General features: G+C 36.7%; 2 protein-coding genes across 3 annotated transcripts; both read left to right on the forward strand.

The window, feature by feature from the left end:
* The first annotated feature begins 2,130 nt into the window (after window positions 1-2,130).
* Window positions 2,131-20,999, forward strand: LOC110023325 (septin and tuftelin-interacting protein 1 homolog 1). Of its 2 annotated transcripts, none has more exons than XM_020722671.1 (2): window positions 2,131-4,985; window positions 20,922-20,999. In XM_020722671.1, exon 1 carries the CDS (start codon window positions 2,402-2,404, stop codon window positions 4,967-4,969), a length of 2,568 nt encoding a protein of 855 aa, XP_020578330.1. In that variant the 5' UTR covers window positions 2,131-2,401; the 3' UTR covers window positions 4,970-4,985; window positions 20,922-20,999. The 2 variants fall into 2 exon arrangements, with proteins under 2 accessions (XP_020578330.1, XP_020578331.1); XM_020722672.1 differs by lacking the exon at window positions 20,922-20,999 and adding an exon at window positions 14,903-14,970.
* On the forward strand, window positions 13,597-27,263 carry LOC110023326 (ADP-ribosylation factor 1-like). Its single transcript, XM_020722673.1, has 5 exons — window positions 13,597-13,850; window positions 14,903-14,973; window positions 20,922-21,041; window positions 26,019-26,137; window positions 26,893-27,263. The coding sequence occupies exons 1-5, from the start codon at window positions 13,703-13,705 to the stop codon at window positions 26,981-26,983; spliced, it is 549 nt and encodes a 182-aa protein (XP_020578332.1). The 5' UTR covers window positions 13,597-13,702; the 3' UTR covers window positions 26,984-27,263.

The following is a 27,263-nucleotide window of genomic DNA, read 5'->3' on the forward strand; positions in this document are numbered from 1 at the left end:
AGTCCAAAAAAAAGACTCGACCTGTATGAAAATTATGTTAGAAAAAAGTCATCTACATGCAACTTATTGAACCATGTTCAATGGAAGGAGAGCTAAACATTACCTGCAAGCAAAGGGTAAATTTTAAATCATTACAACTTTTCTCTATTGCACATGACTCTCTGCAAGAAGACCACCCCTCATATGCTAGTGCGCAAGTCTCGAACCCAGGGGACACACAAAAAGCACAAAAGGTGATGTCTGGCTAGAGAAACCAAATTAGCTAAGAACTATAGCCAGGACATTGAAAAGACTACCTAGCATTCTAATCCTAGCATAACACTCTATCTACCATAGTGTCCTATCATAAAATCTAAGTTTGTGCACAGTGCAAGGGTAAAGCCATGATAGATAACTTTAACAGGGTTGTCACACCGGTCTCACTCTAAAGTTCCAAGGTATCTAAAGTATGTCACTAAAGAGGGTGACATTTTTATAGTAAGTGGCATCACATATGACATAACCTATTTAATTTTAAAAGTAAGACAATAATGCATAATAGAAAAATATCTATTTTATATTGTAAAGTAGGACCATTAAAAAGTAGAATCCGTAACATGCAAGTGACGTAGTTTAGAGTCCTTGGAATCTTAGCATAGTAATACACAAATTATTCATAATACAAAAACTTACATTGCTCGCCGAGCTATCCTCGCGAGCAATTCTCGTTTAGGTATTATGACCAACAAATCGGTTGCTCATCATAACAAGTAGGATATGCCATCAAGGCAAATGAGCAATGTGCATGCAAGAATAAAAAGATCGCCAAAGAGATAATTAATGCTGCCCTTGCAAGGAAGAAAGTTGTTATTTAGGAATTGCAGATTTTCTTCTTCTTTCCTCCCAAAACAGGCCTAACCTTTCTTTTTTTCTTCCACATAGAGCTTCATTCTCCTTCAATCACCTTTGCTTGTCTCTTCTGTTTGCCATTCTTTCTCTTGCCTCCATGAAATCTAGCTTTCGTCAAACACTTCTGTGCACACATTACCTTGACTGGCTGTCAGATCAGCTTCCATTCAACAATGTTGAAACATTATCTTTCTTTCTTCGTGCTTCATCCAATTGCAAGTGTTAGCTTCTTTATTCTTTCACCCAAATGGGCCTCTACGCTCCTAATCTGCTATTGCAATGTGGAATATTGCTAAATTTTTATGTAGGTTTTAGGTCACGACTCTGGATACTTTCGAAGTCTAATAGAGAGGCCACGTGTAAAGTGGACCCACCGTAATATACTGTGATTGATCCACTTTACACGTGGCCCTCTATTGTATTCTGAATGCATCCGAAGTCATGACCTAATATTTTTTCTCGAAAGAATATGCTTTTGGCTACACAATCATACATTCTCATTATTTTTGTTACATGCTCAAGTTTGAGGGCAAAATCATTATGGATGGGCCGTTAATGATAAAATATTAAGAATATGAGATAATTAGCTCTGTAAGATTTGTATTTAAGTTATTAAATATAGTTAATTGGTGAATTCATATTTTTTGTTTTTCATAAATAATTCTTATTAGAGACATGGAAAGCAAGGAAAACATGTGGAATGTTCTTCCCCTATATGTGTTTTCTTATTCTTTAGTATTTTCTTTATTTTTTTGGAGTTGTTGGTATCCTCAAATTATCATTTATCTTTCTAAAATTTTTGTTTCTCTCTTTTTTATCCTTCCCCATCTTTCTTATTTTTGCAGTTGTCAGTGAGACTTGGAAAAAATATTACATCAAGAGATCTAATATAAAATTATATCAGGACTTTAATCACAATATGTCACGCGTACGGTTTAACCCTGTCATGCATTAAATTATGTAGTTTTTAGTATTTAGTGAGGCTAGATCATACACGCGACGCATTGTAATTGGAGTCTTGATACAGTTTTGCATCATGACTCTTAATGTAATATTTTTTTTGAGATTTGGAGTTATAGTTTATGCTAGTGGTTTGAACAAATCATATTTTTTTCTGTTCCAATGGAGACTATTTATAGGATGCAAGCATTATTAATTAATTAATAATAATTTTTAACTTGTTAATTACATTTATTAACCTAACTATTAAGATTATCATCTCATTATCTCATATTCCCAATAAGCCGCGAGAGAAAAGCAGTTTTTGGAAGCCGCCCGCAGGATGCCCTAGGCCCAGTTCGCGATACCACGCCAGCTTTCGCCAAAGCAGAAGAACGCAGGTCAAAAGTTCCCTCTTACGTCCCGCCTCCTATCCTCCGGACACACAACGGCTGTTGCCTCCTGCGAACGACTACAGGTTTCGATGACTCATCTCCGCGCCGTGTTCTCATGCACTAGCTGATTTGTGTACCCTGAAGAGAAATCCTAGAGGCGAAGGTGTTCAACTGCAGTCATGGACGAGGATCAGGAAATGGAGCGCTTCGATATGGAAAACGACTATGAGGGCGGCCGATGGATTGGGGACGAGTACTACTACCGATCTAAGAAGGAGAAGAGGATGCAGACCAAGGAGGACACTATCTATGGCTCATTCGCTGCCCGTTCCTCCGACTCCGACTCAGATGGCCGCCTATCTAGGAAGCGGAGCAAGCGGGACCTAATCAGAAAAGCAGATTTCTCCAAGCCCGTTCAGTTCATCTCCACAGGTACCGTCATGCCCAATCAGGAGATCGAGAACAACGCCGAGGAGAACGCCGCCCCTGAAAATGTTAATCCTAGTTCGGGCCTAGGGTTCGGGTTGGGCTTCCAATCCGATCCTGATAGGATGGGAGAGGACGATGAAGACGAGTACTTCCTCCCTACAGCGTTTGGCAGGAAGATAAAAGAGGCAGCACAGAGGAGAGAGAGGGAGAGGGAGGAGATGGAGAGGGTGAAACTAAGGTCTGAGAAGAAATCAATTGGGAGAAAAGAGACTGGTTCGCTTAATGCACTGGGGAAGTTCGAGAACCATACCAGAGGAATTGGATTGAAGCTTATGGAGAAGATGGGTTACAAATTGGGTACTGGACTGGGCAAATCTGAGCAAGGCATCACCGTTCCCATTGAAGCAAAGTTGCGCCCCAAGGGCATGGGCATGGGTTTTAATGATTACGAAGAGGCAAAGTTGCCAGCTTTAGATGAGGCTGTTAATGAGGGAAAGGCAGTGGCAACTGTGGCTGCCAGCAGGCCTAGAGAAAAGAGATGGTTGAAGCAGAAACAAGGAAAAAAGAAATTAGAGTTTATGACAGCTGATGAGCTACTTGCAAAGAAGCAGGAGCAGGGGCTTGAGGTTTTTCAGCAGAAGATTCTTGATATGAGAGGACCACAGGCTAGAGTACTTTCCAATCTTGAAAATTTGAATGCTGAGGTAGAGGCGAAGGAGAACCAGGTGCCTATGCCTGAACTCCAGCACAATGTTAGGCTGATTGTGGATATGGCCGAGTCCGATATACTTAAGATTGACAACCAGTTAAGAAGGGAGAGAGAAAATGTCGTGAGTTTGCAGAAGGAGAGAGAGAAGCTGCAGAAGGAAGCTGCTATACAGAAGCAGCAACTGGAGGCAATGGAGACTATTGCAAAGATAGTGAAACAGGTTGAGGATGATAACATGTCTGGTATCTTGACAATGGAATCACTTTTGAGGGCATTCAGTGATTTGAAAGAGAGGTTTGCAGAGGATTATAAGTTATTCAATATTTCCTGCATTGCTTGTTCTTTTGCCATCCCACAACTTATCAGAGTCTTTCAAGGTTGGGAGCCTCTACAGAATCCGTTGCATGGACTGGCCGTTATATCTTCATGGAGAGATCTTTTGCAGGGTGATCAGCCTTTTGATTATTCAGATGGTGTAGTTTCCAGTTCTCCATATGCCCATCTGGTAGGTGAGGTAATCCTGCCAGCAGTCAGGATATCAGGGACTAATAGTTGGCAGGCAAGGGATCCAGAGCCAATGTTGCGGTTTGTAGAGTCATGGGAGAAGTTGCTTCCTCCGGTCATCCTTCAATCTATCTTGGAGCATGTTATAATGCCAAAACTTTCTATGGCTGTGGATTCCTGGGATCCTCGCAGAGAGACTGTACCTATTCATGTTTGGATACATCCATGGCTGCCTCTACTTGGTCAGAGATTAGAGGATTTGTACCATAAAATTCGGTTTAAGTTGGGTAACGTTCTTCATGCTTGGCATGCTAGTGATGCTTCTGCTTATGCTATCCTTTCTCCTTGGAAGGATGTTTTTGATGCAGCCAGTTGGGAGAATCTTATTGTACGCTTCATTGTCCCAAAGCTAATGAGTGCGTTGCAGGAATTTCAAATTAATCCAGCTAACCAGATACTGGATCAATTCAACTGGGTTATGACATGGGTTTCTGTTATCCCAATTCAACATGTAGTCAATATGTTAGAAGTTGGTTTTTTCAGCAAGTGGCAGCAGGTTCTGTACCATTGGCTGTGCTCAAATCCTGATTTCAATGAGGTAATGCAGTGGTATATGGGTTGGAAGGGTCTTTTTCCACCAGAATTACTTGCCAATGAGCGGATTAGAGTGCTGTTCAGTTCTGGTCTGTCTATGATGAACCAAGCTTCAGAAGGTATCGAGTTGATTCAACCCGGGGCTCGTGAGAATACAAGTTACTTACGAATTGCGGATAGGAGGCAGTTTGGAGCTCAACAAACAGCAGGATACTCGGTTCATCTGCATACTTCTGCAGCTTCTGTCAATGGGTTTTCTAGGGATGGTGGTGGAGCAAATTCTGAAATGAGTTTGAGAGAGATTATTGAGGATTATGCCGTAGACCAGGGTTTGATTTTTGTTCCTAAAGTTGGAAGATCACATAATGGCCTTCCAGTGTATGGTTTTGGCAGTATAAGTATCTGCATAGACTCTGTGAAGGAAGTCCTATACGCACAGGGATTAGATGGATGGGATGTTGTGTCGCTTAATCAGCTGATGCAGATGCAACATACTGGCAGACACCGTTGAATCACTTACTTATGTGGTATACATTATAGGTTTAGTTGACTTTTGAAGTCTTAATCCTGGTTGTTTTTGCTCAATACAATTTACATGGCAATTATGATGTTCGCCTTAATTGGTTCATAGTTGTTATGCCATTGCTTAAGCTGAAATCAATTTTGATGTTCATCTCTTATGGATTGTGTAAATCTGCTGTAATTAGAATGTTTCGGTCATTTAAAGGACCCATTCAATATGAGATTGGGAGAACCTGCGTTTAATGTATAGAGTAGATTTCTTTCTAATGCAATATTTATGATACATTTTTGTTTTTGCAAGGTAGGCCTATAATGACATTGTTTTATTTTCTCCCATTTACTGGTTTTCAAGATGCAAAGATTTTAAAAGGCAAAAGATTTTAAAAGAATAAGATACTGAAGATTTTTGGACTGTTTGGTGAGGTAGATACCAAAGTTCTTGGTGTTTTGTGGCCTACATATCTTTTTGTGATGTAGATGCAGTACATGTTATATCTTCATAAATATATACTAATGGATGATATTATGTAATCATGTATTATGATTCAACAGGACACATTGATTTTAAAATGGTTTAACCCTGCCACTTTAGTTAGATTTCTGATAAGACGGTTGACTTTTACCTTTAACACTTTAAAACATCCACTCTCCTAATTGGATCATCAGATGGTTGACTTTTAATGTGACCCGAACCATCTAAGATGACTCTCTAGTCTTGTCTGCCAACCCTTTCACGAATACATTCGTTTCACATTTTGTTTATAAGTGTTAAGCCACTCATCCACCTAGGCATTTTCATCTAGCAACACTTAACTCAGTTTTATGCTTCTCTTTTATAGGCCAACATTCTGCGACATAAAGCATTGTAGGTCTCATCCCCAACTTATAAATTTTTTCTTTATTACAGTGTCTTGTATTCAAAAAAATGCTAGCCATTTATTTGATCTTTGATAAGCCCTAAGATTCCGTGTTAAAATGCATGGAAGAGATACCCTGCCCTTGATGGAGAGTATTTTAAAGGTAAAATTCTGATCCTTCAGCAAAACTAGATGCTCTACTCGTCTTCCTTTATTTTATGTGCTTGATTTCTAAGGTTGAGCTTGGAATGTAGACGTCAAAATAGGCATTTAGTCCATATTTTATGTGCTTTTGAACTTAAGTTAGGGTTTGTTTTGCTGCTTGCTTACAGCATGTTTTCATTCATGCATTTTAAGGATGCAGAGTAATTAAATACATGCACATTAAGAATGAATGCATTGTTTAATTTGTTGTTAAAATAATACGGGAAACCACATTTTTCTGTTTGGTTGTGGGTGCAAAGTAACTGCTGGAGGGGAATTGGAAGGCAATGCTGATGAGTGGAGGGGCCAGTGGATGTCATCAACAGTGGCTTTAGTTAAGGGCAATGTGAGTGCAAGACGAAGTAATCTAAAGGGGTGGGGGATGTTTTCAATGATGCGAGGTGGTCTGTGTGGGTTGCTGATGATGAAGAATGGAGATGGTCAATGGGATCAGGCTTGAGCGATGCATGCATCAATTCTATGCATTTTGAATCAGTTGATTTTGAAATTATTGGAAAAATAAGAGTTTTGAGATATTCAACTTGACGCTTTTGAATTTCTTCTGCTTTAAAGCAAACAACTAATAAGTTAAATGCATGTATAGACAAAACACAGTACACCCCTAATACATGCAACCAAACAAACCCTTGAGAACTTAAAAATTATAATAAATATATCATCAACTTTCAGATGTACTTAACTTTAACAACTCTCCTTGCTCTCTCGTGATTCAGAAATGTTTGCCTTCTATTCTTGATCTACTGGTGCTTAACATTCTGTATTGTGAACGAGGAACTTATTTTAGAATTGAAGCAGTACAGAGTTAGTCTAGAATTGTTCCTAGGAGCATACATAAGATGTATCATGTTCGTATGGCTGTTCGGGCTTAAGTGAAGTACTAGTTTTGCTTAGATGTCACAGCCCTTCTACCCTAAAAGAATTAACTATGGTTTTCAGGTCATTATTGTAAACCATTTCATGGCTTTCTTCTCTTCTCAGTAGTACTTATGGTTCTGTTTCCTCTGACATGCATTTCATGTCTAAAACCAAAATTTTAACTCAATCATTTTGTGAGATGTTCTATGCTGATCTTATATAGTGATAGTTACAAATCTGTCAATTTTTTTTGTTTTATCAAGAAAAGGGAAACTTATGATTAAAATAGCTGTATCAATCTGCAAACCAATGGCCTCCAAATAGAATAAAGGTTCAGGTACAGGTTAATAAATGCTATCCTTGTAAGTCATAATCCATTCTTTTTGTATGAATTGACAATTGTCATACTCGTCATTCCTTCATCCTATTTTGTGCTAAAGAAGTAACAATTATACATAACTCGTAGTTTTATGTATCAACATTGAAGAATGAAGGCAACACAACAACAACAACAAACCTTTATCCCACTAAGTGGTGTCGGCTACTTGAATCCTTTTTCTCCATAGTGTCCTATTGAGTGTCATAGCTTCATTTAAGTAGTAGATTAAGATAACTTTTTATACAATGTGCCTAAGTTTTTTTAGGTTTACCTCTGCATTTCTTAACATAAGTTGAAGCTAAAGCATCTACTCTCCTAACTGGATTATCATGGTCGATGTTTAATGTGACCAAACTGTCTAAGACGACTCTCTCTAATTTTGCAGCGGCTTGGCGATGATGGCGGCTGCTGCGACAACTCGACAGTGACGGCGATGGGCGGTGAGCTGCGGGCGACAGGCTAAACGAAGAATTGTTTTGGTGTTTTAAAAACAGACGAAAATATGTTTTTTCTGTTTTTAATATTTTAAAAACAGAAGTGTCCTCCAAAAAAAAAACAGAAATAAAATAAAAAATAGACAAGCAAACACTATTTTTATGTTTGTTTTCAATTTTTTGTTTTCAAAATAAAAAAATAAAAAATAAAAATTGAACCCAAACAAGCCCTTGTTGAACCTTTTGATTCAAAATCCCAAAGACCATATTGAACCTCTTTTGATTCAAAAGCCCAAAAACCATTTATTGATTCATAAAACTTTTACCCCTATCAACACAATATCAACTAGTTCCCAACCAACCTACTCCACCCAAAAATATCTTTCCATTTCATAGTAACTTTTTACACCAATCATTATTCTTTGAATAATATCTCCTTTGTGGACATGTTGTCACCCCTTTCTCATGCATTCACTTGTTAAACCGGCGTCTAAGGGCAATTTAGTCTTTTTATTAGTTATTATTGTGCGATATAAATAGAGCCTGTTACGCTTATGGTTAGGTTAGATTATGCATGTGTGATTGTTGTCTTGAATCTTAGGGCTAGGATTTGAGAGAGATTGCTCATCTCTCGAACTGTAGGTGCTTATCTTTTATTTATTTGAGCCTCTGTATGTCGCAATCTCTAATCTCTATGTAAAACTCTACTTGTTCCTATCAAATTCGTATTTGAGCATTCAATTCTGTAAATGAAAGATGGGATCACAGTGTTTTTACAAATTTTTTGTGATTTGAGATAGTTGTGAAATTGATCGGATCGTGGTGTACAAGATCCGTGGAATCAAGAGTTGGGAAGCTTATGTTGGGATCGCAGTGTAAAAGATCTATCGTCCCGACGGTAACCTCACCATACAGTTGCGATTAGAGCTAGCTGAGAAGGCTACGTCGGGATCGTGATGTACAGAGACCCACAACTCCCATCTTTCTCCTTCCGCTCCGAACTCCTCGATATAGTCGCGATTTGAGATAGTTGGGAAGCTAATGACGGGATCATCGCTTAAAGGAGTTCCGAAACAATATAAAAAGTAATGACAACCAAAAAAGTAGATGATTTGGAGAAGAAACTGGAGGAAAAGATGAGCCAAATCAAATTGGGAATGGATGAGCGTTTCTAGTCCATGGATGAGAGAGAGATCGATGATGTTGGAAGAAATGATGAAAAAGATTGCATAGTTCCACACAAACTTCTCGTCGCCTACACCGTGATTGAGTGTCGGAATAAGACGAAATGGAAATAACACAACATTTGGATAGCTGGACTGTGCGCTAGCAGGCGGAATGGGACGGCGGGCGATTTGGGGTTGGAGAAGAGCGATTCGAAGGAATTCAACCTGGAACATGGAACCACGGTGGATGGGAACCCTGTTGAGGGCTACTTCTAACCACGTCAGTGCCTTTTATTGTGACAACCTTTCGACAAAAGACAATTTAGGAACCCATGGGGATGGGCGAACTGAGTATGGGGCTAGCCAACTTTATGGAAGAAAGAAATAAATATGGGGTGAGGAAGGGAGCCCAACTCTTGCTTTATGGGTCAAATGAACTGTGATCGAGGAAATTGGGGATGAGACTTACACATAAGGAAGTTGAAGATGCCGATCTTTGAAAGAGAGGATGCATATAGTTGGGTTTATCACGTGGAGCGATACTTTGCTGTTAGTAAGGCTGACGTAGGAAGAAAATATAATCGCGGTGACCTCGTATTTGGAAGGGAAGGCTTTAACATGATGTTAATGGAGAGAATGTCCAACCAATCAGAGTATGAGAAGAATTCAAGGACCAATTGTTGGAGCGTTTCATAACCAAATGGGAATGGAACTTACACGAGTAATTTTCTGCATTAGTCCAGGAAGTGTCTGTCATAGATTATGAGATATTTGAGATGTTATTTAACCTTTTGAGGGGGATATTAACATAAGTGTTGAAAGGAAATTTTATGAAAGGGTTGAAGTCAAATTATTCGAGCAACACTTTATCTGCTGAGATCGTGAGGATTGGAGAATTATGAAATTAGCATAGTTGGTTGAAGATAAAATTGTAATACAACAGACTAATAAGAGCAACACATGTGGAGTGCTATACTGAACTGCTATAATCACGATGGTACCAAAAGCGCAAACAGTGGAAGTCCAGAGGGAGGCTCCCCGGGATAGAAATAATGAATCTCGATCGAGCCGCCAAACCACTTATCAAAGATATAGATTTAAGAAAAACAAGTTAAGGGGTTATTTTTCGGTGTGATAAGAAGTTTGTCCCTGAACACTGTTACAAGGATCAAACATTATATATGCTCGATGTGTGACGAGGAGACTGAGGATGCAAAAATCGAAAAGGTTGCAGTAGACGAGGAGAAGCACCTTCACTTGGATGTAGCAGAAGTCACATCAAACTCCGGGTGAGGTTGACACCAAACATCACTATAAAACTTTGGGGAAAGGTTGGAGAGCAAGATGGTTGTGTTGGTAGATAGTTGAGACACCCACATCTACTCAAGGAGTGAAGCAATTGAGACTTGAGATTTTTGACACAGGAAGTTTTGGTGTCATGATGGGAACTGGACAGGTGGAGAAGAGCAAGGGAGTTTGTAAATGGTTAATTTTTACACTGCAGAGTATTCAGGCTATGAAGGACTTTCTTTCCTTGGATTTAGAGAGTATTGATGATATTGAGTACGAAATGATTTTAATTCTTAGAAGCGACTAAGATGAATTGGAAAATTTTGACCATGGAGTTTTAGGAGGGAGACAAAACGGTGGTGTTTCACGGTGACCCTAGTTTGTGTAATACCTTGGTGCCGTCGGATCCATTGAAGGTGTCAACTATGTTGGAGTGGTCACTACCTAAGACCTTGAAGGGGTTGAGAGGTTTTCTAGGACTTTCAGGATAATACAGGAAATTCATAAAGAGTTATAATTTGATTGTGTGGCCGTTGATGACAAAATTAAAGAATGATAACTTTCAGTGGGGAAAAGCGACGACCCATACTTTTGAGAAGTTAAAAAAAGTATGACGTCTGTACTAGTGTGGGCATTGTTGAATTTAAACCAACCATTCATTGTAGAAACAAATGCTTCAGGTTAGAATAGACATTCCTCATGTGGTGTCAACGATTCATTACTTATTTTAATCAAGTGTTGATATCGAGAGCCGGAATCGATTCAGTTTAGGAGTAGGAGCCACACGACTTGATCCAACAATAGTTTCATTTTTTTCCACGTTGAGGACAATGTGTCTTCTTAGATAGGAAGTAATATTAAACCGGTTTCTAAGGGTTAGTTAGTTCTTTGCATTAATTATTATTGTGGGCGTATAAATAGGGTTTATTAAGCTTAGGGTTATGCATATGTGATTGTTGTCTTGATTCTTAGGATTAGGGTTTAGAGAGATCCCCTGCCTTTCAAATTGTAGGTTTTAGGGCTAGGGTTTGGAAGAGATTGCCTACCTCTAAAATTGTAGGTGCTTATCTTTTATGTATTTCAGTCTTTATATGTCACAATCCCTAATTTATATGAAAAACTCTCTTGGTTCCTATCATCATTCTTAGGCGATTGATTCTTTTCTGTCCTCTTGAAGTCTCTCTATATCAATTAGAATATGATATCCTTCTAAAGGAGTATTAAAGGGAAGCTTAAGGTCCATATTTTGATCAAAATTATTATCAATTGAGGGAGATATTATGGGCCCATAGTCACTCCTCTCGCAAAAGCAATCCCTATTCATTATTTGTTTTTTTTTTGTGATTTTCACAAAAATTCCTTCATCTGTCATCAAAATTATAATTTTTAATATGATGGATCCATATTTTGATTATATGTAACTATTGTGATTACTATTTTGGCTGATCTTAATTTTATGAGGGTAATTTAGCATGTATCATTTCTCTGCCATTAAAATTGCACCATTTTTGAGTGGTGACTTTTTTGGTTGATTCTCTTCAGTATTGAAATTCACTGCCTTGGTTTATTTTTTTTCCATTAGAGATGATTCACTCATAAACTGAAAACTCAAGAAATAAATTCTAGAATCTCTCCATTTTTTTGGTAGTTCTCAATTGCTTCTCTATCTCTTATTAAAATTGCATGATTTTTGAATCTATAGGTTCTACCTTGTCCACTTTATTATTGATGGTTATCATCGGAGTCGATGTTAATTTGTTAAGGTGTGAATTGATTTTAAAAAAAAAAGAAAATTGGAGCGTCTCAACATTCTTTCAGTTGTATAAAATCTGAAAAAAGCTCAGGAACATTAATAAATTGCAATTGAAATCTGTTGACCGCAATTTAAATCCCTACTGTATCAAATTTGAGCAGAATCAGTTAAATTAATATATATACAGAAGAAACTCGTTAAAGAAAAAATTTCACCAAAATAAAGAAATTTATACCTAATGTTGGTACAAGAAGATGTTTGTCTCTGGAATTAGGTAGGCAGACTAGCATTGCTCTTGAAGAAATTACACATTAACTTGCTATTACATTCCTCCGGCCCTTTATTTATAGTCTCCTCACCCTAATCTTAATAGATATGGTTAATATAGAGATCAACCCAATTCAATTGTAGACCAACTTATGACTATTCCACAACTAACTCATATTTGAGATAGAAAAAGAGAACGCACATCTAGCTCCATCACAACGTCACTTAGAGCTCCTAAAAAGTTTGATCCTACACCAAATCATATAGACCAATCTGACATTATCAAGTAGGAATCGCATCTATTTCTGAAGGCTATCCACATAGTCATATTCTAAACTTGAAATTACCAAACAAAATAAACAAATAATAAAGTCAAATGAACTTTGCTTTTATGATTGATTGATTTGATGCTTTTGGTTAGCCTAAATTGTAACTAGATATCTAGGAGGCCATCAGCAAACCTTATCAGGTTACTTTGACGGGACTCTAAAACCAAACAGCAAGTTACTCCATTGAATCAAATAATTAGACACCCTTTTGGGTTTTAATTGGCTCAGATTCCTTTCATTAAGGCACAATTGCCATTTTTATCACGAAGGATTAGTTCTTTGTCTCCAAGCTGCAACCAATGAGCATGTCAACAAACTCGGTTGTTTTCGGAATGCCTTATTTTTTTTTATTTAGAATATTGCAGGGGAAAGCCATCCTTTTGGAAATTATAAGTTTTATTTTTATGCTTGGCTTCCATTTGCAAGCCATTATTTTATGGATTTCAGGATTGATTTGATGCTTTCAAGATGCCTAAACATGCAGATTTCTATCATTAGATAGCGGGGAGGCCATTAGTAAACCCTATTGGGTTACGTGAATGGATAGCACTCTCATATCAAACCCAAGTTACTTAATACGATAAAAAAAAAAAAAAAATGGACGCCTTTTCGGATTCGATCTGATTGGAATCCCAATTGTAAGGCACAATTGTTATCTTTACCTCTGAGGACTGGTTTCCAACATGTAACCAGCGAGGAGGAGCACGTCAACAATCTTGGCTGTTGTCTTCATGCCCTATTTCTATTTCTATAGATTGATGTAAGAGAAACCCAGACTGTTGCAAATGATAAGCTAGATATTTTCATGATCTGGCTTTCATCTATGATTTTGTGGATGTTAAAAGGATTGTCAATTTGAAAATATACTGATATGTCTATAGCTTTCTAGCTGTCTTTGCCCTTAAAACTAGTCTGTTTCGCTAGCAGTCGTTTTGATTTTATTCTTAGTCATTTTCTATTTTGCAAAAACCACTAGTCAGTGAAGAGAATGACATCCACATAGAAGAAGAATAAAGAATAAAGGAGGCTTGAGGAACCTTTATACCTTATTCTCTCCATCTGAATTCTATACCCTTCTGCCTGTAAAAAGGTTATAGAGAGCATAGAGAGAAACCAGCAATTCGTGTAAAACCAGCCCTGCTATCCTGTTTCTGTGTGCAGGCAGCCATGGGCTTGGCACTCTCTAGACTTGTCAAGCTGATGTTTGCGAGGCGGGAGATGCGAATTCTGATGGTAGGTCTTGATGCAGCCGGAAAGACAACTATCCTTTATAAGCTCAAGCTCGGAGAGGTTATCACCACCATCCCAACCATTGGTGAGTCCATAGTTCTCTGAAACTTTAGTTCTTGGAGGACAGGAAGTTGATTAAGTGAAACAAAAGTAGTTTTTGCATTTCTAATATTGATCTATTTAAAGCACGTATATTATTTATTATTATTATTTTTTGCCGTGAGTTAAGTAGCAAGCTTATTAGCAGCCAAATAAACATTCAAGTAGTTTTCTCTCCTTGTGTAAGCTTTTCTTCTCCTTGAGTAGGATCGTTTTCTCTAGTTTTCTGCCCCATTTAATAAGGTTAATGTTATCGTGGGTGAGGGTATAAATGCAGGAGCGGTAAAAAGAGATCTGGCTTTGTGAGGTTATTGGTTTGTGCTTGCTGAGCACCATATGCTGCAGAATCTCATCATCTTCTATTTTTGCAAGTTTTGTGTGTTGACGTTTTCATATTTTAGTTGTTACCTATGGCTATCCTTGCAATTGTTCCTGAATATTTATAAAACCTAGCTCCCCACTTCTTGGCTTTGGTTTCAAAATTTCAAACTTTCTCAAAATTTTGATGGTACAATATTTGAAATTCTAAAAAAATGTCTAGTTCTGACAGTTTAGATACTTGATGTTTCACTCTTATTTTTTGTACTTAAGATATATACATGTCTAGATATTCCAATCCTTTGCATAAATAAATTGGTGCAGGAAATACATGTCTAAAAACTAAGGTTCAGATTGCATTTGGAATTTACATATCTTCTTCTATTAGAAGATTCATATTTTGTAATCACTTGGACATATTTTAACTTTTTTCAAAAAAAAATAAGCTCAAACTGTTTTATTTTATCTCAAGAGGCCATTTGTTTGCCAGGCATATTCTTGCTCTTTTCATGGAAGCGAGGTTTTTATTCACATGTCCTGTGTCCAAGGTTTTGCTAAATGCTGACAATATTTAATAAAATTTAGTGTCCAGATTCCAAGTTTTTTTTCTATTTAAGCATTATACTCCATTTTCATCTTTTGAGTTGAATCTTTATTTTCTTTGGCTTGACCTAATTTTAAGAGTTCACTATGATAGGACTCGTCTGTTATTTTGGGCAGGTTTTAATGTGGAGACTGTGGACTACAAGAATGTTAGCTTCACAGTGTGGGACGTAGGTGGTCAAGATAAGGTGCTGTATTCAAACATTTATGTTTTATTGGTTCTTTCTGATATTGGTAAAGGACACCCATGTTGGGTAATGTGGAGACTCGGTCCACCGAATTTAATTAGCTTCTTAATTAAGCATCCCACCTACCGCTCACCTAACACATCCCACCTACCGCTCAGCTACCTCCCACCTACCGCTCTCATGATTTTTATAAATAGTCTCTTTTGGTTTAAAGGAAATGCAAGCCAAGTAAATTTGTGTGTCGCTCTGGTGTTTTTTCCCACCTACCGCTCTCATGGTTTCTAAAAACAGCCTCTTTTGGCTTAAAGGAGAAGTCAAGCCGAGCAAGACCAAGTCAAGTCCTCTTGAGAGATAAGAGAAAGAGAGGAAGAGAGAGGAAGATAGATGAAAAGAGAGATTTTCTTGTAAACATCGAGGCGCTCGACGATATAATTTCTCGAAGAAATAAAATCCTCTGCAACTCCGTGGACGTAGGCAAATTTGTCGAATCACGTAAATCTGTGTCGCTCTGGTGTTTTTCTGCGTGCAATTTTTCTCGTTCCCATTTTTCACTTTATTCCCGTCGTTTTTCACAACAACTGGTATCAGAGCTTTGGTTCGGATCTAAGGAAGAACGATGGGCGGAGACGAAGTGATGACATCGGGGATCGAGAAGTTCAATGACACAAATTTTGCTTACTAGAGGATGCAAATAGAGGACTACCTCTATGGGAAGAAACTTCATCTTCCGTTACTGAGAAAATGACCAAAAAAGATGGACGAGGCGGAATAGAATCTATTAGATCGATAGGTTCTGAGGGTTATACGATTAACCCTGTCGAGATCGGTTGCCCACAACGTCATCAAGGAGAAGACTATTGCAGATCTCATGACGGCTTTATCAAATATGTATGAAAAACCATCGACGAATAACAATGTGCATTTGATGAAAAAGTTATTCAACTTGAAGATAGCAGAAGGTGTGTTTGTTGCTCAACACCTGAATGATTTTAACACTATCACAAATCAGTTGTCGTCTGTTTAAATTGATTTTGATGATGAGATACGTGCACTGATTTTGTTGACACCATTGTCAAATAGCTGGGAAGCCATGAGGATGACAGTAATTCTGCAGGTAAATGCAAACTGAAATATGATGATATTCGTGATTTGATTTTGGCTGAGGAGGTGCGCAAGAAAGATTCTGGCGAAACCTCGGGTTCTAGTTTGACACTGATTGTTGATTCCAGAGGGAGATCACATGACAGAAACTCAAACCGAGGAAGATTAAAATCAAAATCTGGTCAGCAGACAACCTGCTGGAATTGTGGCAAGACTGTCCACATAAAAAGGAACTGCAGTAATCCTAAGAAGAAGGAGAATGATGACGGTAATGTTGTAACTGAAGAAATACAAGATGCGTTATTTATGACAATTTATAGTTCTGTTGATGACTGGATACTAGATTCAGGGGCTTTGTTCCATACATCTTCCCGCCGGAAATTAATGCAAAATTATGTTGCAGGTAACTTTGGGAAGGTACATCTGGCTAATGGAAAAGCTCTGGACGTGGTGGGGATGGGAGACGTTGATATTGCACTTCCTAACAAAAGCAAATAAATTTTGCAAAAGGTCAGACACGTTCCTGAGTTGAAGAAAAATCTCATCTCTGTTGGACAACTCAATGAGGGTGGTCATTCGGTAATGTTCTCAGATAACACCTGGAAGGTTACGAAGGTTACCAAAGGACTGGCTCAGGTGGGTAAGAAAACTGACACACTATATATAACTACAGGTTTAATCAGGTGTGGACACATGAGTCAGAGGTGCATTATGGGGAAGCAGAAGAATGCCCATTTCCTGAAAAGTGGCAGAGTGCCAAAGGCAGGAAAACCAGACCTTGTACAGACAAATGGTGGAGAACTACAGAGCTATGAAGAAATCTTGCAAGATGAGAATTCGAGCAAGTGAGAGCTGACCAAGGAGGAGACAGAGATTCCCTGCCGCAAGATGAATGTTCGAGTAAGTGGGAGCTGATAGAACTTGCACTAGGAAAGAAGTCATTGCACAAAAAGTGGGTGTACCGGGTGAAGACTGTGTTTGGTGGCAGTAAGGGGGACAAGGCTGGACTTGTTAAAAAAAACTGAAAAGGGCTTACAACAGGGGCAGGATATTGCTCATGCAGTGGGAGTTGTAAGCAGATACAAGGGTAACCCAGGAAAGAGCTTGGTGGTACGAGGTTACGGTGACGGTGATATGTCAACTGAGGGTGTTGCTCGTGAGAAGCTGAAGTTGTGCTCAACTTCAGCTAGTCTTCTGGCATGAAGACAAGGGCTTCGAGTTGTAGAGGTGGATGATATCATGTTTGAGGAAAAAGTCGGTACAGCTAGTAGATAATGCAGCTAGTAGGTGATGCATTCAGTGTCCCAGTCTCCAAGTGGGAGAATTTTTGGGTAATGTGGAGACTCGGTTCACTGAATTTATAGCTTCTTAATTAAGTATCCCACCTACCGCTCACCTATCACATCCCACCTACCGCTCACCCATCTACCGCTCTTATGGTTTCTATAAATAGTTTCTTTTGGTTTAAAGGATAAGTCAAGCCAAGCAAAGTCAAGCTAAGTCCTCTTGAGAGCTAAGAGAAAGAGAGGAAGAGAGAGAGAGATGAATGGAGAAAAGAAAATAGAGATTTTCTTGTAAACGTCGAGGCGCTCGATAGAGATTTTCTTGTAAACGGCGATGTGCTCGACGGTGTAATTCATCGAAGAAATAAAATCTTCTGCAGCTCCGTGAACTTAGGCAAATTTGCCGAACCACGTAAATCTGTGTGTCGCTCTGGTGTTTTTATGCGTGCAATTTTTCTTGTTCCCATTTTTCACTTTCTTCCCGTCGTTTTTCACAACAACCCATTTCTTTAGCTTCTCTTTCTTCAGTTTGGATATATAAAATTTTCCAAACACATTTATTTGATGCCTATATGTAAAATATGGCTGACTAGTCTATTGATGTTGAAATCTTGAAGAAGGTATAAAGAATTGTGATTTGTGCTCTTCCATTTGATTTATCATTTTCACAGCTCTTCTAACTTACGCTCAAGTCCTTTGATTTGATATCAAGCAAATGCAATCCTAGCTATAAGTTGGCCCAATTTGAGCCAAATTTTGTTCGTTATTTATTTTAGTTTGATTTTGTTCCTAGGCAAAATTTAGTTTAATCTTTATTTCTTTTCAATCTCTTAAAGGTATTCATTGTTCATTCTACGAAAACAACACCCACAAACACATACTCACATATAATGTAAATCATGTGCATTGATGATGTTGTAGTTTTGTTTTTTTAAGTGGTTTTTTTAAAGCATACCTATGATGATGATTCTACCAGAACGAGCTGTGTTTACTTTATTTTGGGTTATTTGCTATAATTAGTTCAATACTGCAAGGATTTGACTCATCTCCTTGAATTCCAATTTAGTATATCTAGAGTTTAGATTCAAGTTGACAATTTATGCCATGAGAATTTGAAGAATACCTGTTGTTGGATTGGCGCGCCTTGATGCATGTTATTGGTTTCCCTACTCTGTTACCAGTTCGTTCTTTTACACTTCATTGCTTCCTTTTTCTCTACTTATCGCTTTACTTCTAATTGTTGCCATATTTGACTCACACTCATTATTTTCCGCCACCCATTGCCTTTGCTACCTGCTACTCTCGCTTTTTTTTGTCATTCTTGTTGGCTTTATGAACTACCTTTTTTGTCCTATTCGTTCATTGTTGTGAAATATCTTGAAGTAAATCATGACTTAAATCAAGAGTGGGACTTTATGTGGGATTTTTGATGCTCGTGGAATTCATGAAGAATGCGTTGGAATTTGTGTTAAATAGATTGTAGGAAATTTCGTATTTTTGGTCCTTCGTGGTATAGATAAGGCCCATAAAATTATAGAATATTGAGTATTATGATATGTTTTCTAGTTTATATAATTTATTGTGTGCGTGTTTGTGGAAAGTGCTTTCATGGAGCGCTTCATAGGTGTTGATGACCACTTTCGAGGATGAGTCTCCTTATATCGTTGTGAGGTCTAGTTCTCCCTTTGGGTGATTTCTATCTTTTCCCGAATTTTATCTTATTTATATTTGTTGTAATTTTTTGTTGTGTAAATTTTACCATTTGTTAAAATTTATATGTTATTTTATTTTTTGTAGAATTTTAGATTTTTGATGCTATCAAATCATTATTTGGAAAGAAGGGAGCACATTTGCTGATTTTATATTAAAAATGGGTTTTTTTTTATTTTTTTATTTTTTTTTTTATGCTTAAGAGTTGGTAACTTGCATTTTTATAATTTTTATAATGTTATGAATACAAGCTTGTATTAGTAACCGTAAACCCTTAGTGAGTGTTTGGTAGCCCCTTTTAACATGTTTTATTGCCAGGTTTACTAAATTTGGTCAAATGCTAAAATGCAGTAGTTCCGTGGATTTATGAATTTTCATATTTAGTGTCTGAAAATTTACCTTTGATACAGCTAAAATCTGGATTTACTATATCCAGGGGTAGGGTGGATTTAACATATTTAAAATTTACGGATTTACTAAATCCTACTTGTAGCCAAACACCCCCTTAATCATCCTACATCAAATTGGTGTAAAAAACTATGGCTTTATCTTCTTGCCCATCAAAGTAGGACATATACTTGGTCAGTAAAAAATAATAAAAGATACAATTTAAACAAAATTGAAGCTATGATTCAAAGAGAATATGATATAACTTTTGGGAGGATCAAAATTGTATGCATACATTTGATGGGAGGCATAACCTTGAAATATTTTCAGAACAAATTAGTAACATAGAATTACTTATTTGAAGGATAAAATTAATATCTCATGTTTCTTGTCATTGGATAGCGTACTTGTCTGTTATGATTAATGATTACCTTGCAAAAGCATGTTGTTAATTTGTTATGTACATGAGAATTGGATTTTGCAAATAAAGAGTTGGGTTTTCTATGGGAGATTTGATGCAGTTGGAAAATTGGAATTCATAAAAGCATGTTAATTTGTTATGCACATGAGAACTGGACTTTGCAAATAAAGAGTTGGGTTTTCTATGGGAGATTTGATGCAGTTGGAAACTTGGAATTCATAAAAGATGTAATAAAGGTTGTTGCATTCAACCAGATTTTTAGTAATTATGAGAATTTTCTTATTTTGGGTCTTGTGAGGGTTATGAAAATGACCACTGAGGCTTGCAAAAATTATAGAATATTGAGTATTGTAATAAAAATTTAATTTATGTTTAATTATTGTATGTGTGATGGTCAGATGAAGTGAAAAATGTACATGTAATAAGAATTCTAATTGTCTGTCAATTCATTTGTGTGAATGCTGGATGTGTATTCTTCAAGTATTTCACATGAGTCGACAACAATTGGGGAGTCTCCTTGTACTTGAATGAGGTTTGGTTTTTATGGGTGATTTCTATCATTATTTTTGCTTCAATTTGTTCAGTGCATGATTGGAATTTTATCAAGCGTTAGATTTCTTTTTCATAATGTAAATTCCTTCGTTGTTGGTGTTTTATGACGGCTTATTATTTTTTTTATGGAATTTCATATTTCTATAAAAATTATATTAAAAATTAAAATATTTTCTAGACCACAAAATTTGATGAGAGAAAACTTGCGCCTAAATTATAGAACAGGCATAATTAAAATTCTATATCTATGTGAAGTAACTTAAACTATTTACCTAGACCTGAAAAAGAAAATATTGTTTCAGTACAACGTGTCTTGTTATTGAAGGTAATTTGTCTGAAAACACTGCAGTTTTGGTTCTTTTCCTTCTTATTAGAATATCTTGCGCGAATGTAATTTGATTTACACATTTACTTTAAACTTTTTTTATACAAGAATTGTTAAAAGACTGGAGTTCAATCTGTTTCATTTTTTTTAAACCATGTTTATGTTGCAGATTCGACCTTTATGGAGACATTACTTTCAGAATACCCAAGGGCTTATATTTGTTGTTGACAGCAATGACAGAGAAAGGATTCTTGAAGCTAGAGATGAGCTGCATAGAATGCTGAGTGAGGTTGGTACCTAAATTCTGACCCAACTCCTAATTTAAACAACGCTGCTAAAGGCACAAAGAAGTTTTACTTTAAATACAAACCAGAGTGGTTGCACATTACTTGTCAAATAATTGGGTTTACATCTTAAAAAGGGGTTAAAACATGCATGCATTTTTTCTTCTCCCTAGTTAAATGAGAAAATTAGTTTAACGATTTGTCAATATCATATTTTTCATATCACGCCAAATGCATGCGTTAATATTTATTAGCTGATCATAAATTTTCTTGTTAGTATTTATTTTAAAATTTCATATATTATTTCATAATTTTGATTTTCATGATGGTTGTTGAATAGTTTAATATTATATAATGTTTCTTCATATATTGGCAATTTGGAAAATTTTATGTGCTTTTTAATACTACAGCTACTTCTTTTTAATATAAAAGGCTATAAATGTTGCCTTATATTTATTGAGGGCAATGTTCTTTAAGTTAAGCATGGTAACATTATCTCTTGTGTGATCGAATGATTTTATGAGCCAACATGGCAGAGTATTTGTAATCGGATCAACATTTCCAACAACTACCTTTTCTAATCAGGGTGTCAATAAATGACACGGCATGGCAGACCGATATGAACCTAACCCAAGAAATTTGGGTTCGGGTTTTCCCAATTAAATTTGGGTTGGGTTCAGATAAAAAATTCTAACTCCTTTATTTTTCTTGTCGGGTTTAGGTTAACTTGCCAACCCAACTTTGATCCGTCAACCCGTATTTTTTTTTGGTCTAATCTTTTTTCTATTAGTCCATGGTTTGGTCACGTTAAACATCGACCATCAGATGACCTTGTTGGGAAAGTAGATATTTTAGATTTGACTTATGCTAAAAAAGATGGAGGTGGACCTAAAATGACTCGAGCATATAACAATAAAAACAAGCCTTTATCCCATTAAATGGGGTCAGCTACATGAATCTTTTTTCTCCATTTTGTCCTATTGAGTATCATATTTTATTTATATCTAAAAGATTAAGGTAATTTTTTATATAATAGACCCAAGTCTTCTTAGGTCTACCTCTGTCTTTCTTAACATAAGCTGAATCTAACAAATCTACTCTCCTAACTGGATCATCAGATGGTTGATGTTTAATGTGACCAAGCTATCTGAGACAACTCTCTCTAATCTTGTCAGCCATTGGAGTTACACTAATCTTTTCACAGATATATTCGTTTTGCAGTTTGTCTCTAAGTGTCAAGCCACTCATCCACCTAAGCATTCTCATCTCAGCAACACTTAAATTTGTTAGTGCTTCTTTTTTAAAGGCCAACATTTTGCGCCATAAAGCTATCACTAGTAAGTGGTTTATAATAAAAATGATTTCGCAGACTTAACGAATGTCATGCAATCTTTAATTTATTTAATCGAGTCTTACCAGTAAGTGGTGTGTCTATTCTTCGGGGTGTGTACTACTGAGGATATGAGATCGGTCCGGTCTTGTATTTTCCAAAATCCAAAATACTATTTTTTCCAAATTATATATATTAAATTAAATTAAAACGGGTGTTGGGATATCCATCATAACAACCGACAACTTCACAACTCCCAACTTTTTAGTACCGACACTAACAATCTATGATCTACATGATTCACAGTTCGTGCAACTTCAGACTCTGGCCTTTGCGACATACAGACATTATCACAACTCACAATTATGGTCTACGTGACCAACTACGACTTATATGGTCCACAATTTGTGCAACTCCCTACTCCAGCTTCTGCAACCTACAGAGATCATCACAACTCACTATTATAGCTTAGGTGATCTACTACGACCTACGTGGTCCACAGCTTGTGCAGCTCCCGTCTCCGGCCTTTGCGACCTATGGTCGCCATCACAGCTCACAAAGAAGACCTACGTGACCAACTACAACTTACGTGGTCCACAGCTCGTGCAACTCCCAATTCCGGCCTCTGCTGCCTATGAACGTCATCACAGCTCATCACACGACTTAAGTGAACAACTACAACTTACGTGGTCCACAACTCGTGAAACTCCCGACTCCACTTTTTGCGTCTTACGGACGACATCGCAGCTCACCATTGTGGCCCATGTGACCAAATACAACCTACGTAGTCTATAGCTCTTACAACTCCTGACTCTGGCTTTTGCTGCCTACGGATGTCATCATAATCACCACTACAACCTACATAACTAGCTACAATTTATATTGTTATAGCTCGTATAACTCTCGACTCTGGCCTCTACGGCTTATTGATATCATCGCAGCTCACCACTACGATCTATGTGACTAACTTCGGCCTACATGGTCCACAACTCATGCAACTCCCAACTTCGACCCTATAGATGTGATCACAAGTTATCACTACAACTTACGTAGCCAATTAAGGCTTGCGTGACTTACAACTCGCGCAACTCCTGAATCTCGCCTGTATGGTCTACGAACATCATTGGTGACTCATCACTACGACTTACATGGTCCACAACTCATGCAACTCTCGACTCTGACCTCTGCGGCTTACAGACGTCATCACAGCTTATCGCTACGGCCTACGTAACCAATTACGACTTATGTGGCGCTTATAGCTCACTCCGACCTCTCTGCCTACAAACGTCATCATAGCTCACCACCATGTACTATGTGACAAATTTTGGCATTTGTGGTTCACAGTTCGTGTAGCTCCCAACTCTTACCTCTACAGCCTAAGGACCTCACCACAACTCACTACTACGACCTATGTAATCAACTACAATTTACGTGATTACAGCCCGTCCAGCTCTTGACTCATACCTCCACAGTTTACGGACATCATTGTTGCTCATTATTAGGACTTATTTGACTAACTACGACTTAAGTGACTTATAGCTATTGAGCTTCTTACAACAGCCTTTTGGCCAACCGATGCTCCAGAGGCAACCATCAACGGCTCACATGACCAACTAGTATCATGACTTTCAACTACGACCTATACGATAAACAATTACGGCTCTTGTAGTCTGCTATCATTGAGAACCACCTTCATTACGACCATATTACTGCTATTATAGATGAACTATCATTCTACATTTACAATGGTCAACTTTATAATTCCATCTTCTCTAATTCAGGAGAAGAGTAACTGTGCTAGACCCTATAATTTTTTCTACTTTCAGGAGTTCTTCACGTAAAAATTGAGTTGTCTTCTCCTGCTAACTTCTTTTTTATTTTCCAAATGTGTGCTAGAGTCTCGTACAACGTTAAGACACTTAATAATTACATTGTCTTTGCGGGTCTTCCGACACATTAATTATTATTTTATTTAGCTTGTTTTTGGTCGGAACATGTGGGTAGCAACATCACATGGGGAAGCAAGGAATAAGCGGTGGCTTTACTATTTTTTCAGAAAAAAAGATTTTGATTGATTTTTTTTTTATATGCCTCAAAATTTGTGTGCAAGACCCAAGCTAAGGGTGTCCCTTTTGGGTAAGTTGAACGTTCTAGACGCATCAGCGCAGTCTGTTTTATTGTCAGACATCATTTGGATAATTCTTATGGCCGATCGAGCATCATTAACCTCAATTTGCATGTTGTGAGCTCCCATCCAAATGCATGGCAATTTAGGTGTTCTTTATATAGGTAGACTGGACGTTCCAGACTCATCGACGTTGTCTAATTCGCGATCAGGCATTGTTTGGATAATTGTCGCTGGTCGAGTCACCTTGACCTTAATTTACGTGTCATTGCGTTCATGCCCCATCATTTTCATAACACTTGATTGAATTGATCATTTAAAATCTTCTCCTCGAGTAATTCTAATATTTTTGCCATCTATTTTGTGTAGCAAGCGATAGTTGCACGAGTTTACTCGTAATTATAGTGCCTTGACTTAAATCCATGTTACGTTCCGTCTTCTGTTCGCGTTCCGTCTTCTGTTCGTCACCCTCTTGGTTCGCTTTCAGTTAATTTTTATTCCGACATGCATGTCAATATTAAGCCTTCCTATTTTTCCACAAATTGGACTTGTAGTTTTATCAAATCAAAGGCCATTCAATGCTTACACCGTCTTTTTTGTTTTCTTAGGGTCCGTTAGGGATCACCTCTATTTTTTTCCTTTTTATTTTGTTTTGTTTATGTTTTGATTTGAAAGAAAACATATTTGACTATTTGATTAAAGTATGATTGTTTTTAAAAATACTTAAAACATCTAAAAATTATTGTGAATGTTTTCAAAAACATGTTATTTGTATTTAGAAACAAAAAATAAAAATATGTGAAAAAATCACTGATCAAACATGTTCTTAAAAATAAAATGAGAACAAAAATTAAAAAGAGAACAAAAATAAAAACGAAAATTGATCCCAAACAAATTCTTGGGGAGCTATTATTAATCACATTGATAAACTTGGCACACTAAGGGGCCATTTGGGATCACTTTTATTTGTATTATTTTTTTTTTTTTAATATTTTGATTTGAAACAAAACCTTGTTTGACTTCTTTGATTAAGATATGGTCGTTTTTAAACATCCAAAACTATTAAATTTTGTTGCAAACGTTTAAATCTTAATTTGCATTTAAAAATAAAAAAAATAAAAAAAAACATAAAAAAATCAAATATGTTTTTAAAAACTAAAGAAAAAACAAAAATAAAAACAAAAAATAAAATTTTTCCTAAACAAATCCTAAGGTTTCAGGAGTGAACTTTGATTTATGTTTGTATTAGCATGCATGAAGTATTTATATATGACAGCAGAATGATTTTGAATAAAATTATTTGCAGTGTAACTCATGACAACCGACCTTCTTGTAGAGTTGTTTAACATAAACATATCTCGCTGCAGATTAAGGCCTATGTGCATGCTTTATAGAAATGGTGATGCTGTCTTCCACACAAACAATTATGAGATTTTTAGATTGCATTGATTTTTCCTTCTTGGCACATATATTTGCAGTTTACAAGTTCTATTTTTTCATTACTATTATTTTTAAATCTTTTTTTAGGATGAATTACAAGGTGCCACTCTGCTAGTATTTGCCAACAAACAAGATCTTCCAAATGCAATGAGTATTTCTGAAGTCACTGATAAGTTAGGCTTACATGCTCTTCGTCAACGCCGCTGGTACTATCTTCACATTTTAATTTATTTTATAAAGCATTTATATGTCAAAATATACTTTTGATTCTAATTCTAAATTCTTGAAGCACATATATCATCATCATCATTATATTTATGAAGCACAAATTTATGTTAGATGTAAACATCTCAATTACTAATACACCATAATTACGGACAAGAACACACATTTGACATATATGGAATCACCTCTTAGCTCCATTTCTTCCCTTTTGTAAGCATGCCAACATCACAAATAGAAGCTGAACTGAAAAAAAAAAAGAGGATGATTTACATATTTATCACACAGTTCTTATGTATTTACATATCTACTTTAATTTTTACATGTATGGCACCTTATCTATGGATGAAAAGGTGTATTTTTACATTTTAAAGGTTAAATTAGTGGTATTTTTAATGTAATATGAAAGGTTTGGGTGTTATAAATGGAAAATGTAAACTTTAGGTGTTGGATATGTAAATACATATGAATTGGTTGGTATGAATTTAAATGCCCAAAAAAAAGCATGAAGAAGATGTGATTCAAGAGTAATTAGCAACATTAATATATTTTTCAGATTACCTTCAGTGATATTTCTATTAGAAATGAATGAAGGCGATTCTTCTCACCCTTGAAACAAATTCTGTAACCTGCTTAGTAAAATAGCTTGTTTGAAACTCGTTTCTAACATGAGAACGAGTAATTTATCAGTGAAGATTATGCAATAGACATTAATATTGTTGGTTCTTTTCCTTAAAAGGTATATTCAGAGCACTTGTGCTACTACTGGGGAAGGACTATATGAAGGCCTTGATTGGCTTTCAAACAACATATCCAGCAAACCAAAATAAATAACTTCCTTCTACTGTCTGCTTTATATGCTGTGTAAGGTGAATCTGGCATATCTACTTAAAAATTTTATGCTTACTCCCCTTTATGTGGAAAATTGATGCTTACTCCTCCTTATGTTTACAAATCAGAACTTATTTTTATAATCTTTTGTGATTTGGAAAAAAACTTGAATGGCTGAAGATTGCTGTAATGTTTTGCTTAGGAACTACTCTGCCATGTTTCCTTTATTTGTGTTGCATAAGGTATGCCATCCACCCACTGTTTCTTTTATGTTTTCTG

The sequence above is a fragment of the Phalaenopsis equestris genome, unplaced genomic scaffold (genome assembly GCF_001263595.1).
Source record: "Phalaenopsis equestris unplaced genomic scaffold, ASM126359v1 Scaffold000224, whole genome shotgun sequence".
Taxonomy (NCBI): Eukaryota; Viridiplantae; Streptophyta; class Magnoliopsida; order Asparagales; family Orchidaceae; genus Phalaenopsis; species Phalaenopsis equestris.

Bases quoted from the DNA above. Each gene is read 5' to 3' on its own strand.
- LOC110023325 (XM_020722671.1), top strand. From the start codon at position 2,402: ATGGACGAGGATCAGGAAATGGAGCGCTTCGATATGGAAAACGACTAT.
- LOC110023326 (XM_020722673.1), top strand. From the start codon at position 13,703: ATGGGCTTGGCACTCTCTAGACTTGTCAAGCTGATGTTTGCGAGGCGG. The intron at 13,851-14,902 runs GTGAGTCCATAG...TATTTTGGGCAG, and splicing joins CACCACCATCCCAACCATTG to GTTTTAATGTGGAGACTGTG. The intron at 21,042-26,018 runs GTTGGTACCTAA...ATCTTTTTTTAG, and splicing joins TGCATAGAATGCTGAGTGAG to GATGAATTACAAGGTGCCAC.